Raw genomic sequence first — 18,284 nt, forward strand, 5'->3', positions numbered from 1 at the left:
GCGAAAAGCTGTCAGATTAGTTGCCACTCAGAATGATGTGAATCCACAACATCTGTTTGTCTTATCACATGTTTACACAATACTGTGTTCAAAAAATAAATAATACAGTGCAAGTGTTTAAATTTCATAAAAGTTTTTTGTTGTTGTTTAAAAAAAAAACACCAACATGTACTAAAACCTCTATTTTTACAGCATTATCATTTCGTTTTTTTTTCACCAGTGGTCAGATAAAACAAAATAATATTTATGTCTATTTTAAAGTCTATTTCAGATTTTTTTTTTAAACCTGTCATGTTAGTTAAACAGTGAAGCTCTGCCCCCTTGTGGTTAAATACAAGAAGTACACAAAATAGTTAAACATGAGAACTTTTTTGACAGCTGCTAATTAATTACAGTAAAGACTCTTTGAAGAGCCTTCAAAGAAAATGCTAAAAACTGGAATCCACTTGGGGTGTGCAATTATTTGCCTCGAGGAATGTTTTGTGTTCATTTAATGGGGACATTTTGTCATACACAGAATTGCGCAATGAAAAAAAAAGTTTGAGATCATTACCAAGTTGCTCAACACATTTTATTAGAGTGGAAATGAAAACTATAAATCAGGAACCCTCAAAACTTGGACAGTGTGAGGCTTAATAGACATAAATAAAAAAAAATATATTTTTTTCCTTTCTTTCATTGTAAAAGTTGTTTAAATCCGTTGAAATACCTGTATCGGCCACCAGATGGCGCCAAACACAATATAGTTTTTTCTAAAATAACCCATTTTGTTTCCCCCCAGGTTTGTTTGAAACAGTGTACATCTTCAAAATTAAAAGTTGCACTTTTATTTATATTGCTTTTTTTTAAACTCTCCACCACCCCCCGTGCGTGTGTGTGCATGTAGGCCTGTCTGTTGTGTAATTATGTGGGATAACTGCTTCTCCTTCAAAATGCGTCACTGCCTTCTCGGAAATCCTTCCTGATGCGCGTTCTGAAGCAGAAAATATTCTTGAGTTCAGCTGTGAACTTGAGCACTGTCTCTCCCACCCCCCTCCCCACTGTCCCTCCTCCTCCTTGTGACACTCCTCCGCGCGCTCGCAGACGCGTTCCAAAAGGCGCACGGAGAGTCTCCGCTCGGTCAGTCACTTTAGAAAACTTTTGCTCCTGCTCTGTTCTGCTGGACTCCACTCTTGAAAGTCCTTCACTTCAGTTTTTTTTTTTTTACTTTCTCCACCGACAGACGCGCAGTTTCCCACCAGCGCGGGCACAATGAGCGCGTCTTTCAGATCAACAGACTTCAGGTAAACTGGACTTTAAACTGCTGCACAAATCACACAATGCACAAATGGGATTAAAAGTTGAATGAAAAAAAAAAAAAGAGTTTTGTTTTCAGAAACTCAATCCTGCCTGTGTGTTTGGTGACTTGTGCATGGATTAACACATTTAGAAGTAACTTGGATTTGAGAATTTCTTTCCCCTTGTTGCTCTTTTGTGGTATCAGAGTAATTTCCCGCTCCGTCCAGTTTGGAATTAGGGCATTTCAGCACAGTGAGCAAATACAAAAGGACTGTCCTCTGTTTTTTACTGCTGTTTGCAGCATAATTTTCTGACTTGTGTGTGTCTTGACTGTTATTGCCTGCTTGTTTCTGCTCTGAACTCCTGTTAATGAGTAACCCTGGGAGTTTGGACACTTAGTGATTCTTGTCTTTTTTCTGTCCCAAGGGGAGAGGTCTGCTCTCTATAGGGCTCTGTTGTTTGCTCCGTGACCTGCAAGTTCAGCCACACATAAAACACATCGCCACCATGGATCTTGGCAACGATGTAGATCTGTCCAATAACAACATCACGCCTCTGTGGAAGCCACGCACCGACATTTCTAGAAGCTCCCTGGACTCAAGCAGATCTAAGACGCGACCCCTCAGTTATCACATAAATGGGGTCACGAGAACAGATTACCCTGTGGAAGTCAACAACAGCTCCTTCACTTTGAGTCAGCCAGCTGAGAAACTCGCCATCCCTCCCCAGCCTTTTGGCAAAAACACATCAACGATAAAGCACATTTTACACAAGCCCTCAAAGAAAACCCGAGTGGTTCGGAGTATAAGCATTGGACACTTCACCAGTGGGCGTTTCTCACTGTCCAAATTTAGGTCTGAGCCAAACAAAAGCGCTTCACTGGACAACAGATTGTGCAATGGGGACAGTGAGCGAGGGAAAACCAGTAATGGACAAGCTGCACGGTCTGACAAGCATCATTTGGACAACAGGAGACAAACCCCAAGTCCTCTCAGTCTCCGCTTACAGAAAGACCAGAATAAGTTCGGGACAAACCCGCCTTCATCCGAAGCGGTTTTTCACAACTGTTCCACGCCCGCGAACAACAATCACTATGAACAGTCTTCATGGTCATCCTCGTCCAGCTCCTCATCTCCATCGGGGGGAACCCTCACTCCCTCCGACAGCTCCACTTCAAGCATCCCCTCACTCATGTCCTTAACCTCCTCAGACCCTCCCACCCCCCGCTCCCCATCGCCAGCAGACAGAGGGCACTCACTACTCAGACAGTCCTGGACATCCTCACAGGACACCCTGCTTGCCTCATCGTCCTCTACCTCCCCATCACCATCGCTTTCCCCAACTACCTCACCGTTGCCCACCATCGTCCTGAGCACCAACAGTCCCGCCGCCCTGAAGATGGGCACCCAGCAGCTCATCCCCAAAGGCTTGGTGTCGGAAACTCGACAGAACAAGGCATGTTCTAATGGAAGCCAGGGTTTGGTCAGGCAGGGGTTGGAGCACTCCAAACGAGGTCTGAAAGCTCTCAGCATGGTGGAGACCGGAGGCTACTTTTCTACTGGAGGGGGCCACAATGAAGAAACAGATGGAAGTGAAAGCCCTGGGACCCTGAGGAGAGGTTTGAGGAGCACATCTTATAAGAGGGCAGTGGTGAGCAGAGATGAATCGGAGGCCCCTTTGGTGGATCCAAAGAACCAGCCGTTGTTCCAGCCTGACCTACGAGGGCTTGTTTTGGATAGTCCAGATTCACCTGTCAGCCCATCAAGTCCTGGCACCATGACTCCTATGAACTCTGGGACACTAAAACTTCCCAGCCCCCGGATTTCAAGGCCTTCTAGTCCTCGAACGGAAAAACTTAAAAGCAACAAAAAAAACAAGGTTGGTAAAAGAAAAAGGTGCTTTGTCAAGGAGCTCGTTTAATCCTTGGTATTTCACTTAGCTGTAGCAAATTAAGATTGTTTTGATTGGTAATCCCAACCCCTTCTAAAAGTTTTATACACTGCTTGGCACAAAGATTGCTTTGACTCAGACTTTTGATTTGAGAAGAGTAAAGTCCAAATGATAAAACTGCAACACAGGCTGACTAATGTGGAACCAACAAGCAGCAGCAGACGGTTGGACAAAGCCTTGCAGGAAAACAATTAGCTTGTTTGTTGGGGAGATGTGATGTAACGAGACTCTGTGTTCTCTTAAATACACAATGGGTCTGCAATTAGACTGAAATCCATGAAGGGGGTCATTATAAAGTGCAGAGAGCGAGCGGTCATGAGCAGGTGGCAGATGTATTTACAGCAGTAGGTCAGTTTTATTTAAAGATCATTGTGTTTACTTGTTCTCAGAGGGTTCCTGTTTGTGAAAGTTTCCTTCTCTTTCAGACTCTAGATAAGAGGAAAGTCTTGTCAAGTCAGCGAACATTTGACAGGGAAGGTGAGAAACCCTTATCTGTTCAGTTGCATGTCTTTAGTTAAACTGCAAACGTTGAGTTCACGTGTTCCTAACTTTTTTTTTTTATCATTAAACCACATTTCAGAAGAGGAACTTTACCAAAATTACCAAGAGAAGGCGCTACATAACGACTCAGACGAGGACGCCGATTCCAGAGGACCCAAACCTGATGATGGCATCGTGGTGCAGTACAGACCCTTGCGTGCCTCCTGGAGCCAGCTCAGTGTGGTTAGACATGACACACACAAACAAACACACACAAAGTTGTCGTGCCAGCATCCAGCCAGCTTCTTGTGTCTTCTGTGCCTTTTCTCTCCATGCCACGCTCACAACCTTAGTGTGGTGGACATGGGAGTTTTTGGAATTCGAGACCTCTGATGCTTGCTGCCATAACCAGTTTGGCCATCCTCCCACACCCATTCTCCTCTGCCCCTCACTCTGTTAATCAGGGAGTAAACTCCTTCCAGGACTCAGGCAGACAGGCAGTCAGAGTCACAGGAAGTCCTGGGAGCCCCGCTGGGCTTAATGCCAACGTGTTGGCAAACACTTGTCAGACTGCAAATACGCTTTAAAAGTTGCCTGTAGGGGGATGTGAGGTAGCGCTGCATTGCGTAACACTAACAGACACAGATAGGCTCCTCTAGTTTCCTAATTAAGTGTTCTTGTCTCATGGCATCATCTTTTTATAGTTCTAGTTTTGCAACTGTGGAAGCAAAGACACAACTAGAGAATCTGCATTTCCTGTGAAAATGCAAGTGTGAATGCTTCTTGAGAATTTCAAGAAAACAGCTGAAAAGTAGCTTAAAATAGCAGAAAAAAAGCTTCAAACATCAGAAGGAAGCAGAAAGTGCACAATTGTTCCTAATGTAATGGACTACCAGGCTGATGGCAAATAAATTGTTGATGGGACAGTACTATGTGTTTGGGTTCGCTGTCAGCTACCACTAAACCAAATTTCTGCTGAATAGCTCTAAAAATGCCCAAGTTATATTTTTTCTTTTTAGCTAAGGTGGCCATCTTGGATTTTTGAGTTGGATGCAGTATGGGATAGGGAACGTTCTTAGCTATAACCTCACCAAAATTCAGCTTCGTATGTGTAAAAATGGCTGTTAAATCCATTCAAAAGTAGCATTGGCGGCCATCTTGGATTTTTGATTTTCATGTGGCATTCGATGGGAAACATCGTCAGTTATCATCACACCAACTTTCAGCTTAATATGACTAAAATTGGCAGATTTATAGTATTTTTCCCTTTTTGCTAAGGTGGCCATCTTGGATTTTTGATTTCCGTAGAGTCTATTAGGGATCCTTGTCAGCTACCAATACGGCAAGTTTCAGCTGAATAGCTCTAAAAATAGCAGAGTTATCCTAGTTTTTCTATAAAACAGCAGAATAGTAGCTAAAAAAATGTAGAAAGAAACTTAAATTTCCAAAAGGAAGTGGAGGGAGCTTAATTGTGCCCACAAAGGCTGAAAAAGGCAGAACTTAGCACAATAAAGTTGAAATGATCTAAGAAAAGCTGTAATTTGTCAAAACCAGCTGAATAGTAGCTAAAACAAGCAGAAAGAAGCTTAAATTACTAGAAGGAAGTTGGGAGAGCATGTTTTTTGCTGAATTAGGCTGAAAAAAGTTTAAATGAGTGCAAAAAAATGTGGAATTAGCTGATAAAGATGAAATTAGCGTAGAAACAGCTAAATGCTAGCCGAAAAAGCTGAAACTTACAGAAGTAAGCTGAAAGGAGCAGAACAAGCTCTGTGTGACTAGTTAGATGCTGAAAAACGTACAGAAAGGATCAAGTAGGAATAATAAATATAAACAGAAAAACAATAGAGTGAATGCTTCTATTAGGATCAGTTTGAAAATAGTGGCACAGAGCCTGTAATGGATTTGGAATTAAACTGAAACTAGAGAACTTCTTTTAGCACATCTTTGCTTCTGCTTACATCAAGACACGGATGAAAACCGAAGTATGCTTTCGTTTTCCATCCCAGCTGCCGTACAGCTGTGGATTGGTATGAGTTTCGTCTTGCTGGAAGTCTCACGCCAACGCCTCTGACTTGTCTTTCTGATTTTAGGGGAAAATGATGGCACTCATGATGTTACTGTCAAAGTGTTAGAACATTTTTATTTTTAAATTCCAATAAGACGAGAACTGGATGTTCAGGTTGTCACACCTTATGGGTAAAACTCGCATAGCTCCACCCTTCACTTATTAGTTGGAGTATGTGAGGACGTTTAATCCACCAGTTTCTTATTGTTTTTCTTACAGCTGGTAGTTTTTTGAAGGTGGGGCAAATCTGACATTCACTCTTTTTATGGAAGTTTTGTATTTTTTTGTAGTACAGCTTTAAGCCCCCCCACCCCCAAAAAACAAACAAAACATTTTCAGCTTGTACATTTCTGCTAAAGGACAACACATTATCAACAATGTTCCAGTCAAAACTGCTTCAGTGGAGCACAAAGTATAATTCAGAAGTTTATTTTTTTATTAATTTGACACCAATTAAAGGAAAGTTGCTCTTGTAAAAAAAAAAAATAAAAAAAAAATCAGCTGCATAGCACCACGTTTTAAACAGAAGAGTGGAGGTTTTTCTAAAATGGTTAATCGTTAACCAAGTTATCTTTACATGTGGAAGAAATCAAATAAAGACCAATCTCGTGAGGCGCTTGTTAGTTTTATTTGTTCTCATTGTTTGCCGAATACTCAGGGGCAGACACTTCTGCTGGAGGGATAGCGTTTCTGGAGGAGGCAGTATCACTTCCTTGTCAAAGGAAAATGATTCATCCAAAGCAGGATGGGAACCTTTGTAGGGAAGATAACATCGTCTGGTTAACTGGTTATGTGCAATCCTTCTGTCCACATCACCTGGATGAGGGAAAACGTGCAAAAGAGCCACGCTTTTAACTAAACCTTAAAGATCGTTCTGAAGTTGTGATCTGTGGAAAGATTAGGACCAGTAAATATCTTACTTGTTGTAGATAGCTTCTCGTATAGCACTGGAGAAAATGGCTAGTCTGAGGAGCCAAGACCAAAGTGGATTGTTGTAGTCCTAAAACAACTCAAATCTCCAAAGAAATTATGGCAGTTCATGAAAATACGATTTTCTAAACCATTAAATTGTTGTTAATTTTGCATCATGAGGCATCATCTGGCAGCCAGTTTTATGTAATCAACTGTGTAACGCCAAATTTTCGTCAATATAAAGGTTTATGAACTGCCATTAAATTTTCGAGGTGTGACTTGTTTAAAGACAAAGCAATCCACGTTGGTCTCGGCTCTGCCCAGACTAGCTGTTAAGATAACATCTCACTGCGAGTCTCCATCTTGAAGCATTTGTGTGTGTGTGTGTGTGTGTGGGGGGGTGTTCAAGATACCGTTGCGTGATTCACAGAGGCGCCTAATTTTGACTGTTCAGTTTTGAACAATTTCACACCTGCACAAGAGCTCCAGATTAAAAAAAAATCCCACACTGATTATAAATAATACTCGTCCAAAACTGGTCTCAATCTGCCCATCTTCATCTCCAAAATACGAGGGGGGGGTGGCTGAGAAAGCGGGCGGAAGTAGGCGACAAAATAATGTCCATAACTTGGAATACAATTTTGCAAGCTGTGCACCAGACAAAGAGACGTGATGTTCAAAAAGTGACAGCTCAAGAATGCACCACCAGTGTAAACACTGAAAACTTAGTGAGACTGCAACAAAAACTTATGTATTTTCTTGAAATTTTGTGTCGCCAACACAATAAATATCCTTATTGAATAAATACCCTAAATAAATATATATATATACCCGTGACCCGACTTCGGAACAAGCGGTAGATAATGAATGGATGGATGGATAAATAAATATCCTTTCATCATCTGTTTACTCAAATAAGCCACTCTGAGGACACGAGAAGATTTTTTTAACTTGTCTTTACTTGCAAGGATAGAAGGTCACGAGGAAGCTTTTACAGATGTGCAAAAATCCCATGCTTTTAGTCTCGTCAGTGAGAAGCTGCACCAGACTGTGAGGCAAGAAGTGCTTATCAGACAAGAGGCGAGGTCAAGACGACCTCGGCTTTCCAGCTTACAGACTCGGCGAAGGCCTTAGAGTTAATCAGGTGCACCTCCGTGCGCATGCAGGCGACAAAACAACTCTCTAACTCGCGCACATTAATTTAACATTAGTGATAATCATTCGTAACCTTTACTTAAATTCCCCTGACACACCACCTAGTGAGATACTATCTGTCAGTATGTCATTCTGTCAAACTGAGGCTGTTCAAAGAGTGTTCTGCAACAGGTAAGATATTTATTGTTCATAACAGAAACAGACTTCTAAATGTCAATGTTATTACTGTTCCTACCAAAGACCATTTAATTTTATAGCATTACACCTTCACTTTGTTTGATAAAATTGATTTGCTTGTGTATATAAATATCAGCTGCATACCAACATACAAAAATTGGTTTCTGCTTTATGCTGACAACAAAATATCTCTTTCAAATTGAAGACAAGGCCTGTCCATTTTGATCTTAGAAATTCAGTATTGATACTAAATGTTCCTTTATCTCACAACAACGATAACAGCACACAGCCTTGTGATAAATAAAGAGGTCTCTTGACTTGGAATAAACTAATGTTCATGAATGTTTTCTGTTTAGGTCAAGAAAAGTGGCCTCTTAGATCATCTGAGGCCGGAGGAACGCAAACGACAGGAGGTAGGATTTGTGTATTTTTTTTGCGTATTACAGTTTAATTTTGCAACACGTTTTAGAGTCATCAAGAACTGAGAGAAGCTTCTCTTTCTGGTATTTTATATTCTGCTACTCTAATCAAAAACCCATTAACGTATCAGAGGTGCACTTAAACTTAAAATTGATCAAAGATAAATCATTTGAAAGTAGAGTGGAGCGACTGCTCATAAATGATTACATAAGATACTTTAAAACACAAAAAACGTGTTCATAGGCGTTTAGGAGTGCGTGGTTGTCTTTAACATTCCTGGCGTGAGTGAAGCCTGCAGGTATGTGAGACATGCTGATGATGGAGCACATTCCACTCCACGGATCACCTGACTCACTGTGAACCCACAACCCTGATTCTGTTGCTTTTCCCCTCAGGCCATCTTTGAGGTCATCTCTTCGGAGCACTCCTACCTCCACAGTTTGGAGATTCTCATCCGCATGTTCAAGAACTCGGCGGAGCTCAGTGAGGCTATGACCAAGACCGAGCACCACCACCTGTTTTCCAACATCTCAGACGTCTGTGAGGCCAGCAAAAAGTATGCTTATTTTTTGTAGTTTTTATTTATTTTTTTTTATTTCTCTGAGCTGGTTGGCAGTTTTAGGCTTCATTTGGGGGTTCTTCATGACAGCTTTGCCTCCCAGTCTGGGATCTCTCTGTGTGGAGTTTACATGTTCTCATTGTTGGTTTTGTCCAGGTACTCCAGTTTCGTCCCATAGACCAAAACCACGCATGCTAGGTTTATTGGTAACAATAAATTCTCCTTAGGTGTGAGTGAAAGTGTGAATGAGTATTAGTGTTTGTCTCTATGGACTTGTGACCAGTCCAGGGTGTCCCCTGCCTCTTGCGCAGTGGTGGTTGGAGATAAACACCAGCTCTCCACCACCCACGAAGAAGAAGAAATGGATGCATGGATGGATTATGTGATGGCATTTTCTTGTAGTTCTCTCATGTGGGGCAGTTTTCTTTTTGAAAGCGGTTCCGTTTCGACTGCGCAGAGCTCGTGTTTGTTTTTATGTGTGAAGTCAAATGTTAATCAAAGAGAGCTGGAACAAGCTGGCTGCGAAGAGTTTGGTCTTCAGTTATCTGAAGTTGACTTGTCCATCAGATTTTAGTTTTGCACGTGGGTAAACTGGTTGATGACTCTTCCGAACATTAACCTTATAAATGTATGAAAGCACTCAAAAAGCTGAGGCTAAAATAATCTGCGCTGCCTCAGCTATTTGAAATAGCACAAGAGCTGTTGAGGAAGTTGACTTTACGTAGTCTTCAGTTCGGACTATATTTAGTCAATGTTTTACTAACACAGACAAAAATAACATTTATTCTTGCTATTTCAATGCAAAATGCAAGCTAGTAAGTGTTGGGGTGAAAAGACATAGTAAAATTAAAATGACTATTTGTTTAGAACATGTTAAAACAGCCTTATTGAAAAAAATAATAGTAAAGAAAAAAAATGGGGGGGGGGGGGGTAGAGCTGCACAAAAGTAGAAACATACACTAAAAATAATAATAGAAATAAAAAAAAATCAATAACAGTGAGTAAGTAAAAAACTACTTGCCAGCGTTTCATCTGTTTGAAACAAAGTATCCTGTTGGACAATTTAATTATCCTGTCATCAACTCATTAATCAAATAAGCCACAAACAGAAATGTGAGAAGATCTTTTCAACCCAGGTTTAATCCTTGCAAGGGGGTGCAGCATTGAAAACAGGCATGCACGATGTTATATGAAGCCCTGATCACAAGGTCTGCCTGTGGACAACGAGTTAAGCCCCCAGTATACTGCCGCATACGTCCATACGCAGAGGTACGCACGTACGTACGCAGAGGTACGAGCGTACCCCCCAGGGCATGTCTGTGCAACGCTCAAATTTTTATGACCGCATACGCGTACGCGGTGTCGCACAATAAACTGCCCACCGACGGACTGTTTTGTATGCGACACCAATGTATTAAATTCCCCTTCTTCATCCCTGATCTGGCCTTTTCTTTTGTTTTTTTTGCCAAAAGTCAAGTGATCTCTTCCTCCTCCGTTGATGCCATGACTGAAATGGTGAGAAATGAAGGAATTTGTCTCGAGCGAATTAAACTCAGGTCCAGCATGGCTGCGGGAGGGTCTGAAGATTTCCTGTTGGGCTGGTCTGATGTGTGGGCTGTAGAGCCAGCGCTCCCTGTTTTTTTATTTATTTTTTAGATCTTTTTATTAACAACATATAAACACAGAACACCGCTGCAGCTGAGGCTGCCAGCGCTCGCTTTTTAAAATTTTTTTCCGACCTGTCAATCAATCAAGTAGGTGTGTCAGCAAATGACCAATCGGCGACCACAATTTGTCCCAAAGGTAAACGCCCCTTGTCTGTGAAGCTGCTCTGCAGCTGCTCGGGGTGTACGCTGGAGTACGAAGTCTGAACCGTCTGCGTACAGTACACGCGTACGTCCGTTAACACGTATGTACGCGGCAGTATACTAGGGGCTAAAGCTTAAATACCCGTCATCAACAAAGGCGAGGTCATGACGACCTCTGCTTCACAGCTCACAGTTGTTAAAGATGTCAGAAGTTATCAGGATCCTCTCTGAGTAGACAAAGAGACTCGACTTCACATACATGGTTCTGTATTAATTTAACAGTAGTAAATGAAAACATCCATGACCTTTACATAACTTCCCCCATCATATCCTACCCTGTATGTTCTGTGGAAAGGTTATGAAAGCAATATCTTACCTGTAGATGGTAATACGATTTTGTTTTTGACAGGTTTAACAAGTTAATCAAGGATGACTGCAGCTAATGTAACACAACTCCAGTCTTAGACATTTCAGCGCAGTTCTTGCAAAACATATTTTATGAATCTTAGACAGTTGTCAGTTTTGCATGACATGGCTGATCTAGTAGACATACTGTGATATTCTTACTGGAAGTGCCACAGCTAACAGTTGCTGCTATGTGCCATTAAAGATAATGATAGAATTCTGTGTAAAAATGTCACATGTCAGGCAGCAATGCCAAAGTTTATAAAATAGTGCTTACAGCTCAAACTAGCTGTTAGCTTGTTAACAATGAAATTATTTTGGCAAACTAAGACAGTTTGTAAAATTAATCTAAAACAGGTAAGATAATAATTGTCAACAGAACAGAAAATATCTGAACTTTTGTAGATTTTATTTTGAACATATTTAGTGGCATTTTCTGTGTAAACGTACAACGAGCAACTAAAAACGTTGCTTGGGCTGATGTTATTTCATACAACATCTGCAGCCGCCTTCTTAAAGAAAGATTTTTCCTACTGTACAATTATATTGAAGACTTCCTCTAAGCTCACCAGACGTGTGTGAATGTTTATGAGTGTTTTTTTGTACATCTGTGAAGATCTCATTTTATCTTTGTTTGCATGGAGATATTTGTAAATTCCCTAAATATTCTATCCTGTGTTTGGACATGCTGAAACCCCACTCACTTTCATTTCTCACGTAAACTCTAATGTATGACTGTACACCACAGTACTGGTTAAACAAGAGGCTGTGTTTTTTTTAGTTTAACTTCTCAAAACAAAAGGTGTATATTTCCCTTCCAGTTGGTTTTGTGTAGTCTGTCTGATAGAGAATGGGTGTTTTTCTGTGCAGGTGTGACACTGTTTGTGATGGTATCCTCTGGGAAGGACCTTTTCCCTCTTCAATACACCAAATAAAACCCAACAAATTAACAACAGTGACAGATGAGTTAAAGTTGATAAGGTTATTTAAAAATGTTCAAATAGTGTAACCCTGTTTTTGTTAGTAGCCATTCTGCACATTTTTGTTCTTGTCACCCTGATTTAAAGCTTTCATTTTCTCTTGGCAACATATTCTTTGTGGTGTGCGTTTAGGCTGTTTTGCATCTGAAGGGGAAGCAGGCTGAATGTTAGCAGCATTGACCTGTTCGGTCCCCAGTCGCAGAGTGGAAGGGGGAACTGGAAATACCCTCCGTCTGTCTGTCGGTCCGTGAATGTTGTGAGCGTGATAACTTGAATAATAAGCAACGTGCCAACTTCCATAAAATTAGAAACATCTTATCTAAAAATGATGCAGAAAAACTGGTTCATGCATTTGTCACATCTAGACTGGACTATTGCAATGGTTTGTTATCTGGGTGTCCAAATACTTCTTTAAAGTCTTCAGCTGATCCAAAATGCTGCTGCCAGAGTCTTAACTGGAGTTAGTAGGAGAGATCATATCTCTCCAGTTTTAGCTTCTCTCCACTGGCTCCCAGTCAAACTCAGAATTTAATTCAAAATCTTACTTCTAACCTACAAAGCGCTCAACAACCTAGCTCCATCTTATATTTGAGATCTTATTGTTCCATATTTTCCAAACAGAGCACTTCACTCTCAAACTGCAGGCTTACTCGCGGTCCCTAGAGTTTCCAGAAGCAGAATGGGAGGACGATCTTTCAGTTATCAGGCTCCTCTCTTCTGGAACCAACTTCCAGTTTCTGTCCTTGAGGCTGACACATTGTCCAGTTTTAAGACTGGGCTAAAGTCTTTCCTTTTTGATAAATCCTATAGTTAGGGTTGGCTTGTCATGCTGTCTTAAGCTTAGACTACTGGAGAACAAATTGGCCTAATTTACTAAAATGAATTGTTTAAATTGAATAGTTTTCATTAGATACTATTTCTAGCTTAATGTGATTCTCGACCTGCCATTGTGTATCTGTTCCTCCCAAACCCAACTAGTCGAAGTAGATGTCCACTTGTCCTGAGCCTGGTTCTGCTAAAGGTTTCTTCCTCATGAGGGAGTTTTTCCTGTCCACTGTCACCTTCATGCTTGCTCAAGATGAGAGTCTGTGATGGAGTTAAACTCAAAGCAGTCAGCTCCTCAGATAAATAATGTTAAATTATTATTATTTTTATTAATGTTTTTGTTAATATTATTTTTATATATGAATGTTTCTGTTCAGTGCCCTGAGATGACTTCTATTGTGACTTGACCCTATACAAATAAAGTGAATTGAAATTGAATTGAAATTGATTAGCTACGTTACATCTAGGCATAAGAAAGCTTCCTTTCGAAAACTGGGTTATGATGTCAAAATCCAAGATGGCCACCACCATTAATTAAAAAAAAAAGGTTAAAGACAAAAAGCGACCAGGCCACCCCTATCACTTAAGGAAACTAAGATTACTAGTTTTTATATTGCTTAATAGTATAGTCTCCTCAAATAATTGGGATGGCCACTGGGGTGGCTAATGATTAATCTATGGTGGCCCCCAACTCTGTCTATGCACCTGGTGATGGATAAAATTGCTCCATCTGCTCACCAGGACAAGTCAAAAAAATGATAAACAAATATCTCATATGTTCCTATTCAATTTTCAATTCAGTTTATTTATATGGCGCCATATCACAACAAAGTTGTCTCAGGAAAACACACATACATAGAAAAGCCAACCAGCAAAGTTCTCTAAAGGAAACCAACAGACAAGTTGAATCTTCACTTCATTGCAGTCTCCCATCCTGAGCAAGCACAATGGCAACAGTGGAAAGGAAAAACTCCCTTTTGAAAAGGAAGAAACCTCCAGCAGAACTCCATCTGCTTTGACCAGCTGGGTTTGAGAGGAACAGGAATGAGAGGCAAACAAACACAGAAGGGCAGGTCCAGATATAGGTCCAGGTGTACATGAAAGACAAAAACACATGTTAAGGATAGAAAAAAATAATTACAAATGCTAATCAGGTTGAGCAGAGTAAGTAAAGAAAAGCATAGTGGAAAAAAATGTGGTCAGTTTGTCCTCCAGCAGTCTAAGTCTATAGCAGCATCACTAAGGGACAGCTCAGCTTATACACAATGTAACACCTACGCATTGTAATATCTTGCATCTAAAACATTAAAACTTACTTGCGTTCTTTGTTTAGTTCCAGTACAGAAAAAAAAACCACATCTTGAATATTACAAACAATCACTATTCAAATCTCAGTGACAGGAGACATCAGCATACCGCTTCTTAAAATAAAAAAAAATAAAAAAAATCTGTAGGACATGGACTGGTGACAAAAGTGTGTGCTTTTTTACATGTGTACTTGGTCACTAGAAACAATGTTTCTAAAAGAAACTTAAAGTACAATGTTTGTTTCTGAGGAAAGCTTGCAAACCATTATCTTACCAGTGGATGTTTTTTTCTGATCAGACTGAAATGCTAACGGTTAGCCTGAGCAGGACCAAGACCAAAGTGGATTGAGGCATCTTAAAACGCTTCACTTTCAATAAGTGCACAACAGTTCATGCAAAAGATATTTTATAAACATTTAAAATACAATACAATGCCAATTGTCTGGTTATTTACACAATATTTTTTTGTTAATAAGTTGTAGCAACAGCTTGCTAGAGCACTTCTGGTGCAGCCAGTGCCGACCCAAGCCTCCATGGGGCCCTAAGCGAAATTTGGTTTGGGGCCCTCTATTTAATGTGGATTACTGCAATCAACAGTCAGATGATCAGATCATTCACCCACCAAACATAAACTCTTTGCAACTCTGACAGCCCTTTTTACATGATCCTGTATGACATCATCTAGTGCAGAGGTGTCAAACTCGTTTTCATTTTGGGCCACATCAAGCTAACGAATGTCCTCAAAAGACCAGCCATAATAAAATGTATTGATAAAACTACCTATTAACAAACTGGTAAAATATAACTTTCTCTGCATTTGATGACTACTTCTAAAATTTAATATTTTATGTTTGAGTAATTTGGCATTATAAACTAAAAACTGATTTAATTTGACTGATACAGTAATATTGAAGCACACAACTGTTATCTTGAAATTCTGTTTTTGTGGCCCTCTAGGGTGTAGAGAGCCACAGAAATGGTTATGGCTGGCCAGATTTGGCCCACGGGCCTTGAGTTTGACATGTGCGCTCGAGTGGTACTTAAAGTAAGGACAACCAAAAGACAAAAAACACCAGTACACAATGTATTTTATAGCAAAAGTGTCATCTGGTTTATTGTCTTTGGTTCCAAAGAACTGCAACAGTAATGTTCAAAATAATTTGTAGTGCAAGATCAACAACAAACAGATAACATAACTTAGATGCATACAAATAAATCAAATTGTGCAAAAACAGACAAAAAAAATATTAAGGAAATACTTAAATAATGTAAATGAACAATTGAAATCACGTAAAACGGTTTCAAAAATAAATATAAAGTTGAACAATAAGTTCTTAAAACGGTGTAAATGTATGCAACAATTTGCAAAAGCAGAACTTAAAATATTAAATAGAATCATATAGAAATCATTACTAAAAACAACAAAAACAACAAAAAATCAATTCCACTTAGGGGGCCCCCTAGTGGCCCCGGGGCCCCAAGCAGCCGCTTAATTTGCTTATGCGTTGGGCCGGCCCTGGGTGCAGCTTTGGGCTTATAACTAACATATAATTGAAACTTGACAGTAGTGTAAAAATGTATAAAATCATTTTCGCATCAGCCACCATGACATTTTTTTAGATTAATTATTTTAGGACAACAGCAAGCCAACTTTAGCCGTTAGCTTAAACCCTCTCTTAGCTCAGCATTCAAAATCTTCCCAACGAGTAAGACTTGAATTCTTCATAAGCTTTCCACAAACAATCTGAACGATCCCCGTGCTCCGGCTCAGACCTGCCCCAACTGGTCAAAGACAAAATCTGAGCTTCCTGTTTGTCACCTGAGCTCGCACATGTAAAAACACTTCTCTGAAACCTCTACGGTTCAACTTCAGTGCTTCTGGAGTTAAACAAATGGCGTGTCCTTCCATCGGCCATCTGGTGTTGCTCAGGAAGTGGAAAAGTCTCCGCGGTGTAGTTAATGTTGGATTGTGTCTATTTAAAGACAGAGTTCCTTTTGCGAGGTGTCAGTGGCACTTCCACCTTCCTGACTTTGTATTTTTTCCTCTCTGGGGAGGGGGATTTGATGGTTTTTACTCAATGATGTCTTAACTCCTGACATACCTTTGTTCTTTCATCACTGTTTAGGTTCTTTACCGAGCTGGAGGAAAGACACCAACACAACATAGTCATCGATGACATCAGTGACATCATTTGCAGGCACGCTGAGTCCAACTTTGATCCGTACGTTACGTACTGCTCTAACGAGGTCTATCAGCAAAGAACGCTGCAGAAGTTAATGTGAGTGACCGAGCGAACATACAACGGATTTGATCCAACATGCCAGCGGGCTCTACCCCGCGCTTGATTCCCCTCCCCGTCTTTTATCTCTGCGCACCATCATTACTCTTCTGATCTAGTTTCTACTTCCTTCCTCTCTTCAGCTCCAAGAATCCATCTTTTAAGGAGGTGCTAACCAGGATCGAGGGCCACCCAGACTGCAGAAATCTCCCCATGATCTCGTTCCTCATCCTGCCCATGCAGAGGATCACTCGTCTGCCTCTGCTCATGGATGTGAGTGAGCTGAACGGTAGCACAAACTGGAATGTCAAAATCTGACTGTTACGCAACACTTTGTTTATGTGATTCTCCACTGGGCGGGTTCCAACCTCAGAGATGTTTCTGTGACCGCACATCATTGTTTAATAACCTAAAAAAGATTTATTTCCACTTTCCCTCTTCTAACGTTTATTTTTTCACTTACATTTTTTTTTCTTCTTCTGGCCACATAATGTTTCTGCCGTCCTTCATTTGTTTTTCCTCTTCTTGGACTTTTATTCCCCTCTGCCTTCTATCAGTCCTCTCCCAGGAGGTGCTGGGGTTTTATGCTCGTACTCGCACAGATTTTTGAATCTTGAGAAAGTTTTATTTTTGTTCGTTTCTTCCCACAGCTTCAATATTTTATTAGGCTGCTGCTGGTGGGAGTGTGGTAAACATGAATGGAATGGGATGAGTGGGAGGAGTTATAGCCCATGAAAAGTGTTCTATATGTGCAGGATATTTATGTGTATGTGACGTGTCCTGAATCTCTGCACTACAGACAATCTGCCAGAAGACGCCTAAAGACTCAGCACGATATGAAGAGTGCAAGAAGGCCTTGCAGGCAGTTAGCAAGGTCAGTGTTTATACGTGAAACCATTGAGTGGTCCATAAACATATTCATTGTTCTTTATTTATTTTATATGTATTATTAATATATGTCTTTAACCAGTATTGACCACAAAATAGGAATTGAAATACAGTAGTCCCTCGCTACTTCGTGGTTCGTCTTTCGCGGTTTTTCAAAGTAAGTTCGGAGACATGACACACAATTGACTGGTTGATGGATGAGCCGCACGATAGGCATGGATTTTTTAAATTTAAAATAAATTATTTTAAATTATTTAGCACCTGCTGCATCTGTGCAGCCTACAGGTGCAGGGAGAAGCTCCCTCCCTGGCAGGTGGCAGAGAGAGCAGAGATCATGGCACGCTGTGCTCTTTTAGAGAGCTTAGAGCTTAGAAACATTGTTTAGAATATTGCAAGAGTGTAGGAAGGGTTTAAAACACCTAAACACTTCCCACACTCTTGCAATATATAACTAAAATAAACTACTACTTACTATTTGTACTACTGTTCCTACTTGGCGGTTTTTCGCTTATCGCGGGTGGACTTAGAACGGAACCCCCAGCGATAAACGAGGGACTAATGTAATTAACTTTGTTTCCCACAATAAAGATGCATGTTACATTAGTTTCTAGCACTGAGCAATGAGACACTGGTTTTCTAACTTTAAAATTAAATTGTGATTCACAATTAGCCATTAAATGCACACACACACACACACACACACACACACACACACACACACACACACACACACACATATATATATATATATATATATATATATATATATATATATATATATATATATTAGTCTTAT

The 18,284-nt window shown here is 40.4% G+C and overlaps 1 protein-coding gene across 1 annotated transcript in view; it reads left to right on the forward strand.

The window, feature by feature from the left end:
* Positions 1 to 1,123: 1,123 nt before the first annotated feature.
* Positions 1,124 to 18,284, forward strand: part of LOC119410649 (rho guanine nucleotide exchange factor 26) — a 50,930-nt gene continuing 33,769 nt past the window's right edge. The window contains exons 1-9 of the mRNA XM_037677534.1: positions 1,124 to 1,283; positions 1,705 to 3,156; positions 3,654 to 3,705; positions 3,809 to 3,951; positions 8,374 to 8,430; positions 8,833 to 8,993; positions 16,448 to 16,600; positions 16,744 to 16,873; positions 17,400 to 17,474. Of these exons, the coding sequence (XP_037533462.1) occupies positions 1,786 to 3,156; positions 3,654 to 3,705; positions 3,809 to 3,951; positions 8,374 to 8,430; positions 8,833 to 8,993; positions 16,448 to 16,600; positions 16,744 to 16,873; positions 17,400 to 17,474 (2,142 nt within the window). The 5' untranslated portion in view covers positions 1,124 to 1,283; positions 1,705 to 1,785. The remainder of the gene's footprint in view (positions 1,284 to 1,704; positions 3,157 to 3,653; positions 3,706 to 3,808; positions 3,952 to 8,373; positions 8,431 to 8,832; positions 8,994 to 16,447; positions 16,601 to 16,743; positions 16,874 to 17,399; positions 17,475 to 18,284) is intronic.

Source organism: Nematolebias whitei, chromosome 6, assembly GCF_014905685.2.
Source record: "Nematolebias whitei isolate Nwh7 chromosome 6, NemWhi1, whole genome shotgun sequence".
Classification (NCBI taxonomy): domain Eukaryota; kingdom Metazoa; phylum Chordata; class Actinopteri; order Cyprinodontiformes; family Rivulidae; genus Nematolebias; species Nematolebias whitei.